This window comes from Anser cygnoides, chromosome 1 (assembly GCF_040182565.1).
Source record: "Anser cygnoides isolate HZ-2024a breed goose chromosome 1, Taihu_goose_T2T_genome, whole genome shotgun sequence".
Classification (NCBI taxonomy): domain Eukaryota; kingdom Metazoa; phylum Chordata; class Aves; order Anseriformes; family Anatidae; genus Anser; species Anser cygnoides.
The window spans coordinates 9,447,318-9,459,413 of record NC_089873.1 but is presented as its reverse complement, the minus strand read 5'-3'; the positions used below and the strand labels follow the sequence as shown (position 1 = coordinate 9,459,413).

General features: G+C 34.2%; 1 protein-coding gene across 5 annotated transcripts in view; it reads right to left on the bottom strand.

The window, feature by feature from the left end:
- The window catches only part of SEMA3A (semaphorin 3A), a 329,677-nt gene that overhangs the window by 113,364 nt on the left and 204,217 nt on the right, over positions 1–12,096 (bottom strand). For all 5 annotated transcript variants that reach the window (XM_066981865.1, XM_066981753.1, XM_066981908.1 and 2 more), the window contains 2 exons: positions 6,250–6,407; positions 3,403–3,465 (listed from right to left, as the gene is read on the bottom strand). In XM_066981865.1, the coding sequence (XP_066837966.1) occupies positions 3,403–3,465; positions 6,250–6,407 (221 nt within the window). The remainder of the gene's footprint in view (positions 1–3,402; positions 3,466–6,249; positions 6,408–12,096) is intronic.

Here is a 12,096-nt window from a genome sequence, read left to right as displayed (position 1 = left end):
TTTTTTAGGAGTTACCTGTTATTTAACCCATATGTAATGTAATGCAGAGGTTGCCATGTGTTCCTGCTGGGATCCAGGTGCCTGTGAGATCTTAAAATCAAAATATTGAGGCTCACAACTGAGGGGTATGACTATGAACATGTCTGCACAGCAAAGTTGAGTATAAAAGCTGAGAACTATTCTGTAGAGACCTTGTCTTCTTTGATCATTACTAAGGTCTGGTCAGGAATCATGAGAAATGTTCACAGGGCTTAGAGCAACTAGAATAAATCAAGTGAGAGACTGAGGTCCAGAATAGCAAGAAAGCCTCACAGAACTGCTCATTTAGTAGAATTACATAAGCAAATATCATATTTGTTAGTTATATACCTTTAATTTTTACTATATTACTGTGATGCTTTTCATATTCCATAACGGAAATACATTGTAATACTATGGACTTACATGGGACAGTGACTACTATTATTATTATTATTATTATTATTATACATTTTGTGGAGAGTCTAACGGTTAACTGCTGTCAGAGAAGTCCTGCTTTATTGCATATGAGGTCTTTCAGCCTCCTTTATCCCCAGCTTACCCATAGGAAAAGAGATCTGAAGCATATTTAAAAAAGGTTTATCTATCTGTACAGTGAGCAAAGCTTAACTAATTAACATACAGCAAGCCCTTCAAGAAACAGAAATGAGAATGACTGCTTAAGGAACAAAGAGAGAACCAGGAGAGCAAGAGCAGTCCAAGTAGGCCGCGCTCCTTGAATCCCACACCAGCTGTCCTGAACTGCAAGCCTACTGCTCTCAGATTGGCATGACTGACAGTGTCAGTACAAGGAAACCCTCTGAAGGAGTAAAAATGATGGTAAATTACCTCTTATAATTATGAGAGGAAATCTCTGAGGTCATAGCTGAGGTTAGGAGCAGGGCAGAGACAAGGGTTGTACTTGCACTGCAGCTGCTGCAGCGCACCTGGCCTATTAGTGGGGACTTGCATTTTCAGCACTCACTTCCCCTAGAGATCAATAATTGAAAAAGAATTTTTTAAGACCTCAATGTAGAAGTATAGACAATCATTTAGAAAGTTCTGAACCATCAGAAGTGAAGAGTATCTAATATCTTAGCAGTGTTACATTGCTGAAAGCAATATTAAATAAAGCATGTTTCATACTGCATGTTACTTGTCCTCTATTTCTCTTGTTCTCAGTAATGAGAACCAGTTGAGTTATTTTTATGTCCTATATATTTCACACTCCCAAGGTACTGACAATGACTTTAAGGAACAAATAAGGAAGGAACAATACATTTCTTAAATGGTCTGTAATAACAGTTAAAGAAGTTACATTGAATACTTTGTAATGCACTGTTTTACAGCAGTAACAGGCAGCAGTAATTATTCCAGGACAGTGACATGAGCACACCAAGGTATATGTTTCATCTTTCTAGCTTCTTACCAAAACCAGACCCACATTAAATATAAACTCTGCTTTTTTTTTTTTTTTCAAATTAAACTTGTAGAGAAATATGAAAAAAAAAAAAAAAAGTATTGGAAAAATGTTTTCCAAAACTAATTATCTCTTTCTATCAATATTTTTCTGTACTACTAAAGTGTTCAGTTTGGGCTGCATTGAGTCCCGAGTGCTGTGCTCCCCTTCTGCCTTGCTCTTTTCCACCAAGTCATAGTTGTGCTGCTTCTAATGAATACACTCATAGCAGGCACCTAATGTGCCAGATCATACAAAGCATTGTAGCGTGGTATTAGCTTCACCTTTTACTTGTGATCTTATGGTGTCTTACTTACGGTGTTGCTGTCTTAATATCATAGGAAGCAAATATAGGAAGAAATATGATAGAAAACAAAAGATTAAAGGCAAATAAATTAATTACAGCTTGCAGGAGTCAGAGGACTGGGGTGACCCTGAACTTCCAAGCTCACTCCATTTATAATAAAGTGCCTCTTGTGTGATTGGAACCAGCCTAGTGCAAACGATAGAACCTACTCATACTGTACTGTTGTGAACCTCTAAAAAAAGTATTAAAAATTCAGAAAGTAGGCTTTCATTTTCAGTGCTGAATCTCATTATTTTTCTAGGTTTCAACACCAGCTATAAAAAATTACTTACTGTAATATCACAATACTTTAGTATTTTTAGTAATTTGCTCAGACATTTAACATTAACCTCATTTTTTTTTTAACCTTGAAAATTAGATAGTATAGTCCTCACCTTGTAATACACTCCTGAAAATTATTTGTTAATATGAAATAGGATTAATTTAAACATATTATTTCTATTTAACGAGATAATCCAAGTATCTGATACTGTAGCTGCTCTTTGACACTGTAGCTGCCCTTTCACATATATACCTTAGCCTATGATTTTTAGCTTTTACCTAATCCACCTCTGCTGTTCCCAAATGGCTTTTTATGAAGACAACTGTCCTCTATGTCCTAGGTAAAGACCAATGATACTATTTTTATTATGACCTAGGAAATTATTCAAATGGAGCTCTCTAGAGGCATATGGCTGGCATTATGAATATTTTACGAATCATCTCTGAAAATCAGGCCAATAGCATATATACAGGAGGCCAAATTCTACTCAGTTATACCTTGGCAGCCACAATGATTTCTCATTTGGCTATGTTTTGCAAGTATTTGTTTGGATTATTTTCTTCCTTTTTCTCTTCAGCCCTGCCCTCACATTCCCATGCTGTTATAAAGAAGACAGTTATTATCAGTGCAGGATGAGTATTATTTGGGGGATATGGGCTATGTCTCTCCTACCTCATAAACACAGGGAATATGGTGTACAGAGGAATGAGGGAAAATGTACAGAAAATCGTGTCTACTGTAACAGTGTCTATCCTGAGGTACCAAAAATGATGCAGAATGTTAAAATCACTTTGATCATGTTTTCCTATAAACTTCATGCAGAGAAGAGTTTAGAGAAACCCACTGACTTCAGTGAGATGTCACAAAGAGAAATGTCTGCTTGGAATTTGGAAGAGTGAAAAATGGAGACAAAATTTAAATGACCTGAGATCAGGAGACAATTATGCAAGGGTTAATATTTCTTATTTTGATGTATCTCTTCCCTTTTCTTTCTTGAGAAGAGTTGTATTTGTTGTTGTTGTTGTTTGTTTTGGCTTTGTTCTGTTTTGTTTTGTAAATAAATTCAATTTCATTTGCATAATTTTCATTAAAAAAACTTAACCTCTTGGTCATAAAGGTAAAATTTCATTATGAAGAATTTAGAAGGTTGAAATAGCTTAAATTTGAAGTTATAATCATGCGTGTGGCCTTTACAGAGGAGGAAAAATACTTTAAGAATTAATACAATAAGACCTAATAAAATATTTAAAATATTTTATAAAAGAAAAAAAAAATGCTAAAAAAATTTGTACTTACCAGAATATCTTTTCCAGCCCACTTGCACTCATCCCTTCGGGAATGAGATACAGGCCAAACAATCTAAAGACATAGAACAAAAATCACGTTGTGTTATTTCATGCTTCAGTAATTGAAAATTGCAGACCAAATGCTACAGCATGTCTTTACCCAATTTCTCTTTTACCCATTCTTTTCCTTATTTCCTTTTTTTTCTATAAAACTTGACAACAAGTAATTGAAATGATAGGAGTAAAACAGAGATGATAGGAATCATGGTAAAAACAATCTTGTGATATAATCTGTATTGTGAATTGCAGCAATGAATCTTGAATACGAATGAAGAAAAGGTTACTCTCCGTTAAGTGAGCATTCTTCCACTTTTAGATGTTATATAATGAAACAAAACACAAAGCAAAAAAAATCAGATACTAGCAATAAACGTGATCTATGTGAAATCTCAGATTCATAATTCTTATAGTTCTCAGAATCATAAATTATGACATTTGCCTTTTCAGTGTATTTCAGTGCAGTTCACTCTTTTAGTAAGCTTAGTTAATTAAATAATAAAAAAGATGTTGTGGTATTTGAAAAGTATTACACCATTGAAGTAGATTTGTTTATGTTGTTCCTATAGAGCTACTCTAACACAAATAAACCTAGGTTTACTGTAATGTCTGCTTTGCAGAAAATGGATCTCACCTCATACAGAGAAAATCCAGAGACGCTCACAGTCAATTATTCATGTTTTGCTTTTTTTTTTTTTTTTTTAAAGCTTTTAGGAATTACATATAGAATAAAACATGATCTTCACATAAAATGCCAGGCTATTCATTTGGGAGCCTCAGATAATGCAATATAAATGGCCATAAGTCTGGATTACAACCATGGTGTTCAATACTGTTTGTTAAAAGAAAAGTAAAAGGCAAACTATTCAAAACAAACAAACAAAAAAGAATATGGATGACAAAAAAGGATAAGGATGAAGGAGACATTATATGTGTCATTTAAAAATACAATTTGCAACCACACTTTTAAATTCAGAATTTTTTTAAATGTAATAAAATCCAAACAGAAATCAAACATCTTAAGTCTATAAAATAAGGCTGAAAATTTTATGAGAACATTCTCTCTCAAAAGGATTCCTGCTACTTCCTGTTTCTATTCTCAGTTTAAAATGTGCAGAGACGTGAAAATTAAAATTTACTAGGTTGAAAAACATTAACCAAACTTCTCAGATCTCCCAAAAGGACCAGTTCAAGTTCAGTTCAAGTTTTGGGCAAAGATTTCTATATTAATCAAACCAGTATTTTAATCCATAAAATTAAAGGCTAGATGTTCTTCTTATTCTCACAGCACAGTATTTTCTCTGGTTTGGTTTAAATGTCAGCAAAACCAAACTATTTTTAATAGACTGAAAAGTTTGACTTTTGAGCTGTTCTTTGGAGTCATATATTGTTATCAGCATTTAGGCAGAAACTTTAGTTCTTTTTATTGTGGTAGGACCAATGACTGCCGAAGTTGGAGTTCAGGTGCAGAACCAACTTCACTGTGATTTTGATCGAAGTTTCTTCAGTGACCCTTCTGTATTTAATAAGATCAAAAAATTGTTTAAGCCTTTTGTTTATTCTTAAATCTAAAGTCTAAGTTGCAAGTCTGTTCTTTGAGTTTGTTACCACCATTCAGTTCCATGTTACCAAAAGTAATTCTTTATTTAATATAATAATATGTATATTTTTATAATTTCAATTAGTATTATAAAGGCATCTGAATGCCTAAGTATGTAAGATACAATTCTTGCCATTCTGCCATTCTGCAGAACTGTTTTCTGCAGTAGAAACACCTTTTTTTACTTTAATTATTCCAGATGTTTTGCACATTAAACTATGAATCCCTCAGAGAATTCAAATAAATAGCTAGTTTCCTTTATAGCTGCTCTAAAGAGAATAGAAAAGAAAATACCCAGTTTTCTTTTTATCCTTTTTCCTTAGAGAATACAAATGAATGTTCCCTCTGAACAGAAAACACAAGGTATTTATTGCTATCATCTTAGGAAGCTAATAGTCAAACGGGCAAAAGGTCAGGAACACCAAGAAAAAAAAAATCCCCCTGTATTGGAGCAATATATCTCTCATAAAAGGGATATATTGGACTTTAAAATGTGCCATCAAAATACTTAAATATAACAAATCAAAATTCCATGCCATTGTTTACCTTCATAGCATTTTGTCTCACTAAAATAAATTAAAAGATAAAATGTTTTATTTAGACACCAACAAAAGAATACTCCAGAACATCTCTGAATTATTGGTTTACTTTTAATTTGTCTCCAGTTTCTACAGGAAAATTATAATTTCCTTCAAGAATGCCCAGCTTTTATGAATCTATTCCCCTTTTATTTATACTGAATCTATTTTGGTTTATGAGCAGCAGAAGTAGGGTGCCTAAAAGTGCTGGGCTAAAGAAGAGAAATCAGCATTTGGACTGATGAACAGCTTCTTTTTATCAAATGCAGAATAATGAGGCCATTTTGTGTAAACTGACATAGTAGTTATGTTTTTTTTGTTGTTGTTGTTGTTTTTAGCAGCAAACATGAAGTATGTCTTGTTTGGAAAATAACTGGATTATTCACTTGCAATTTATTTTTCATAGTGGGGGGGGAGATAAATAAATAATGATAGCTTATAGGTTCATTATAAATTTCTCTTTCAAGAATCAGCAAATATTTGTCTGTTTAGCAATAGTAGTGTTCCTGATATCCAAACACTTACCACATAATTCATATAGTACCCAACATAGTCTGGATAATAACAATTGTACAACATTAAAAGTATATGTTTATATTATATAAAACATGACTAAAGGTACCTTTTGATATTCCTTGATGTTAACCAGGTTGAAAGAAAATATGTGGTCCTTTGCTCCAACATATAACCGACTCCTTTCTTCATCCAAGAGGAAAGTATGGTAACTGGAGCTATTAGCTAGTCCATTGAAATTGATTATATTGTTGGATTCCAACATTTCTGCAAGATAAAGGTAATATTTTCTATGCTAATATAGTCAAATAAATTACAGACATGTTTTGACTTGTATGGATTTTATTTCTGGAATTTATACTTATTGAGCAAAACACAGTGAAAGTGCTATGTACCTGGGCCTGTGAGTGTTGTTATTTCAAGTGCCCACACCCAAACTGCTAGTGAGATTCAGCTCTACACAAACAAAGATCATCAGCAAAGCAAATTAAACTCCTGTATGAGGTTTTAGGTGGTGAAATTCCATCTATATAACTTGTCAACCATTGGACTAAGTTCAGTTTTGTTCAAAAAAATGAGACTTAGAGCCACGAAGCTGAAGATGACCAGCTGATAAAAAACACATCTAAACACAAAATCTCATACTTCTAGCATACAAAACTACTCTACACATCCATAAATTGTGAGAAAACTGTAAGAAAGACTAGCTAATGACATAAAAAGACACAAGTAATCCATTCTTACATGCACTGCAGTCATTCCAGCTTACTGACGCTGGCAGCATGTAGTTCCCTTACTTGGAACTGTGTACTTATCTATCACAGGAATAAAACTAGGGAAGTTAATGTTGCTTCTGTTTAAACTCAAGAATAATTGTCTAGTCCTCATACTCCTCACAGTTATTGCACTTGCCAAGGACAGAATTTTTTTCAGTGCAAGGATCCACACAGTCTTCTCAACTATACACAAATATTAACAAAGACAAACATATTTACCTGAAACTGCTTAAAAATAATTTTCCATAAAATAATGCAGACCTTGGAAGTATAAACTTTCACAAAAACACTCTTTCTTCATTCCTGTCCACCCAAATTCATGTTGGGACCAAAGCCAACACTATCATTTCAAGGCATGTCTGTGCTAGCAAATTTCTGATAAGAAACTTTCGCTGTGATGACAAAACCTATGTGGTTCAAGCCATGACCTTGTGATACACAGAAGCAAGCACAGTTTTAGGAGCAGAAACAGTTCCATAGATGCCACTATAACTCCTCACACAGCACCCATGCAGACAGATGAGAAAGGGGAGTGGACAAGTTGGGATCCGAGAGCTTGGACCACACTCCACATACCCACATCTTCAGGCTGCTAAAATTTGTTAGCTCTACCAAGCCAAGGATGCATGTTTTTCCTCTTTAAAACAGCTTCCAAATATTTAGGTTCTGCCTAACAGTGCAGCTTACCTGCTATGACTTTTTGGTTTTTAATAAGATCACTCACATTTTCCACCACTGATCCAATTGATTAGTGAGTATAAGATAACAACCCCTATATATATATAAAAATCAAGTGAAAGTTGCTGTTAATTTCTTTTTCTGTTTCCGTTCTGTTTCCCTTTCCCTTTCCTTTTCCCTTTCCCTTTCCTTTTTCCCCCTTTCCCTTTCCCTTTCCCTTTCCCTTTCCCTTTCCCTTTCCCTTTCCCTTTCCTTTTCCTTTTCCTTTTCCTTTTCCTTTTCCTTTTCCTTTTCCTTTCTTTCTCTTTTTTATTAGTTTACTTTTTTTTTTTTTTTTGCTATTGCTGTTGCTTTTTACCTCAACTTCCTTCTTTTTTTCCCCATCTTTTACTTCAGTCAGAACAAGGAATGTGTTGGGTGAGGATTCTTGAGGCCTACATAATAGTGGTACTTATAATTTCAGAGAATCTCAACACCTCCATCTTAGTAGTTCCAGTGATGTTAAACCTATTTGTCACATTAATTTATACCAGGTAGATTTGGAAGCAGATGTTCTATAATGACAGATATTCTGTAATGGAGAGAATTAGTAGGCAACATATTCAAGGAAGAGAAAGATAACCCTAAGAAGATTCATTCTTCAGCCCAGTGTTGCCCCAATATTCTTTTCAGTTATTTGGAAAAAACTCTCCCGACCAACCAAGAGTTTACTCACATAGAAAGAGAGCAAAGAGATCATGCACTATATTCTGTTTCTCATTCTATTTTTTTTTTCCTGGCTAAATATAACTATACATTTTTATTGCAAAATACTTTTTAAAACTCGTACTGCTCAAGACAAGTTCTTTCTTTTTTTTTCTTTCTTTTCTTTTTTTTTTTTTTAATGTAACAAGAAAAAATCAAATCACCCCAAGCAGTCTTGTCAAAATAATTCTTCTGGCTTCCTGCCAAATTTTAGAATTTGACTGTATTGTCCTCCAGTTCACTTATTTGCATTTTGTTAGAGACTTTACTAATTCTCTTTACGTTGTAATGACTGATTCAAATGTTAAATGTCGACTTACTGAATAGTGAGCGATGCAGATGATTGATTGCTTAACTTGTCTTAGAACACTCTTGGCTAGAAATGCTTTGCTCTCATCTGTATCTGATCATTTTTCTTATAATATAACTGTCAAAAAGCTTTGTAATTTTCTTCGTCTCTCTTGGTTTGAACTCACATAGGTATGATTCTGCCCTTTGTAGCTGTGGATAAAGACAAGTGTCTGCTGAAGTCAGCATTATACAAATGTGAATCTGATATAAATGGAAAGAATATCAGTCAGGCAGATAGCTGCTTAGTTTAAAACAAGCCCAACATGATTTTGCTATTGCAAAGTTCTAAATATTCACATCTACAGATGGTAACTGAAGTTTTATTTTCTTTCTAATATTCATGAAAAATTACAGATTATAACATTGAAATCAAAAGTTTATTGTGTCCAAGAGTAAATGACATCACCTTCACTGTTCGTAAGCCCCCACAGCGTAACTAAAAAGGACCAGGTGTAGCCATATAGAGAAATAATATTATTATTTTTATATACATTTTCTGTGATTCTTTGGAATATGTAACAGTTTCAAACTAAAAAAATAAAAATAAAAATAAAAATAAATCCTAATCTCTAAGATTAGGGCTTTTCTCTTGGATTTTAATCCAGTATCTGTTATACTGACCCATTATTCACTTTTGTGGGAGATGAATAGATTTCTAGTGTTTCTTTCAAAAACTAAGATAAAAATTAGGCCTCGGCATATTCCAAGCAGTATAGTTTAACTAATGTGAAATCATTTTTCTCCTTATCAGGAATCAGATCAGGGATATAGGTTGAGGGAAAAATGACATTTGGATACTGATGATTCTCATTCACTGCTAATTTAATTAGGATAGAGTTACAACAAAACTAAGAGGTGAAAACCTTAATAATCTCTGTAGTTTCTCTACTGTTTATTCTAAAGTACATTTCTCCAGTGATGAATATAGCTTTAGATGACATTCTGGAAAGGGCTGTTGAAGAGCAAAGCAATGACATTTGCACAATCAATACAAATTAAGTATTCCACTTCCTCAAATTAATTAGTTTCAAAGTGTTTACCATCCAGTGTCTTTTCAGTATCCAGTCAGTGACTATCGCTGGGAAAATGACACAAACAGCAGTGACAGGGCACATTCCCAGAAGGGCACTGACATCCATCAATTCTGTTGAGTGTCAATCAGTCATGCTGGCAAGGTACATGGCTGATCAGTACTAAAATAAACCAAGATTTACAACAAAGATTGCATTGCAATGACGAGGAAAATGATGAATGCCTTCAATAAGCCAATGAAATTAATACTGTCTATTATGCATACACTAATTCTTTTCCATTTTTCTTGTTGTTCATGTTAATGGTTGGCGTATCCATGACCTTTGCAGGCGTATAATATTTGCCTGTATTGAAAGACTTTTTTTTTTTTTTTACTTCCTTTATGCTTTCTCCAGTTGATTTTACTACAAAGAGGTTAACGCCACTCCACAAGTTGTCGCAGCCAAGAACCATTTCTTCAATAAATGTTCAGAGAGCATTTTCTTATTTCCTTTTGACACATCTTCAGCTATCATCCTTCTTGTTGCTTTGAGATTTTTCCTATAAAGCTGATCTCTGCTATATGATCTATAAAATGCTGTATGAGGCAAATTTACAGTGGGTCGTGTTTTTTTGGAGGTAATAAGGACTTCATTGCTTTTGTTATTGGTGCTTGCTTCCCACATTTATTTTGAGTGTTGAAAGTGACCAAAACTAATCATTTGAAATGCACCATATGTTAAAAAGAACCATCATATTATAATGGATTTTCACTGAAACCAACTGTAGTGTGAGTTTGTGGGGCAGATTCTGATACTGACCATTTTAGCCACCTTAAATTCACTGCCCTGACTTGTTTTTATTCTCTGTTCTCAGCCAGTGTCCAAGCTTTCTGGTATTTGACCTTCTTTCAGTATGTCTTTCTGTAGTCTCTACATGGTCTTTCTTCTATTAACTGATGTTTCTGTTGATCTGGTCTGACTTGTGTCAGAAAATTCACTTTGCCAGACCAAGCTGGCAAATTTACAGAAGAAAACCAATCCCAAACTCTTGCCTTTCTTTTGACACACGATTATTTAATTTGCTAATGGAATTGCAATTTAATAGTATGTATACACACAGAAGGTCTAATTCCTGAAGTGAAATCAATGGAAATATGCATGCATAAGGAATGTAGATTTGGTTTATTTTTTATGACACATTTTCATTAAAGAATAAGCCAGAAAACCACAGCTATAGCTAAGGTGAATACAGTTAGGCAGATCCTGAGGTTTGCTTTATCCGTGGCTGGTATTCCATTATAAGCCTTGCTTTATGTCTGTGTTACTTCAGTAGAGCTTGTCAAAAAGAAAACCACTTTTTTTTTTTCTTTTTTTTTTTTTTTTTTTTTACTTTACTATCAGGCACACTATCTTTCTAGTGTGCAGGAGTTTTTTACTTTACCATCAGGCACACTATCTTTCTAGTGTGCAGGAGTTTTTTACTTTACCATCAGGCACACTATCTTTCTAGTGTGCAGGAGTTTGTCTGTGTTAGAAATCAGAAAATTTGCGAGCTTTGGTTTGTGATCCTGTTACAGTCTTCACAACAACATGCCAGACAAAATTATTTTTGTTGATAAGTATCAAAGGGGTCATATCAATTTCTAGAAAAACACTGGTTTCTTTACTAGGATTCAGATCTTCCCCTGTCCTATTACTGGTGACTCTGCAGTGACTGGATTACGTAGTCAGTTCTGCTTGTCATAACACGCTTGTGAAAGAAGTGAGTGGGTTGCTGGTTGCACAAAATTCTCGACCTTCATTCCTTTGCCTGTAACGATAAGATCTCATTGTATATCTCCTAGCTATAGATAAAAGATGAGTCAATGCATATTATGCCATCAAAAAGGGATCTTGCTGGATTGTGAGCAATGCCTCCCACAACGTCATGCTAGAACATTTCCTTCTTCTCTCGCCAGGCTTTTACTTTAGCTACTGAGTATCAGGTGGCCGCATGTTTGCACATGCATTTGTTACTTACACAGATGTATATTGTGCCTGTTTGGTATATCTGCTTGTATATCTGTCTCAATAGTCCCAGATATAAATTAGTCATTACTCTCTGATTATTTGCTGAATACTAAAATGCCAATTCTTCTATGAAAGGAAAAAGTGGATAGTCTATCTTCTATAGCCTCCACATTTATTGCTCTGAGTGTCGATGGCGAAGTCTGCCCATGACAAACAGTTAAGGAAAAAGCAGGAATTGGAAGGAAATTATGATAGCTTCTTGAAAGGCATCAGCCAGCAGAGCATATCTGGCAAAATTAGAGATATAACTGAAAAAAGGCACCAGATTTGTTGTATATCATTTCTCCATCCCAACTCAACAACAAATACAATGCATACAGACTG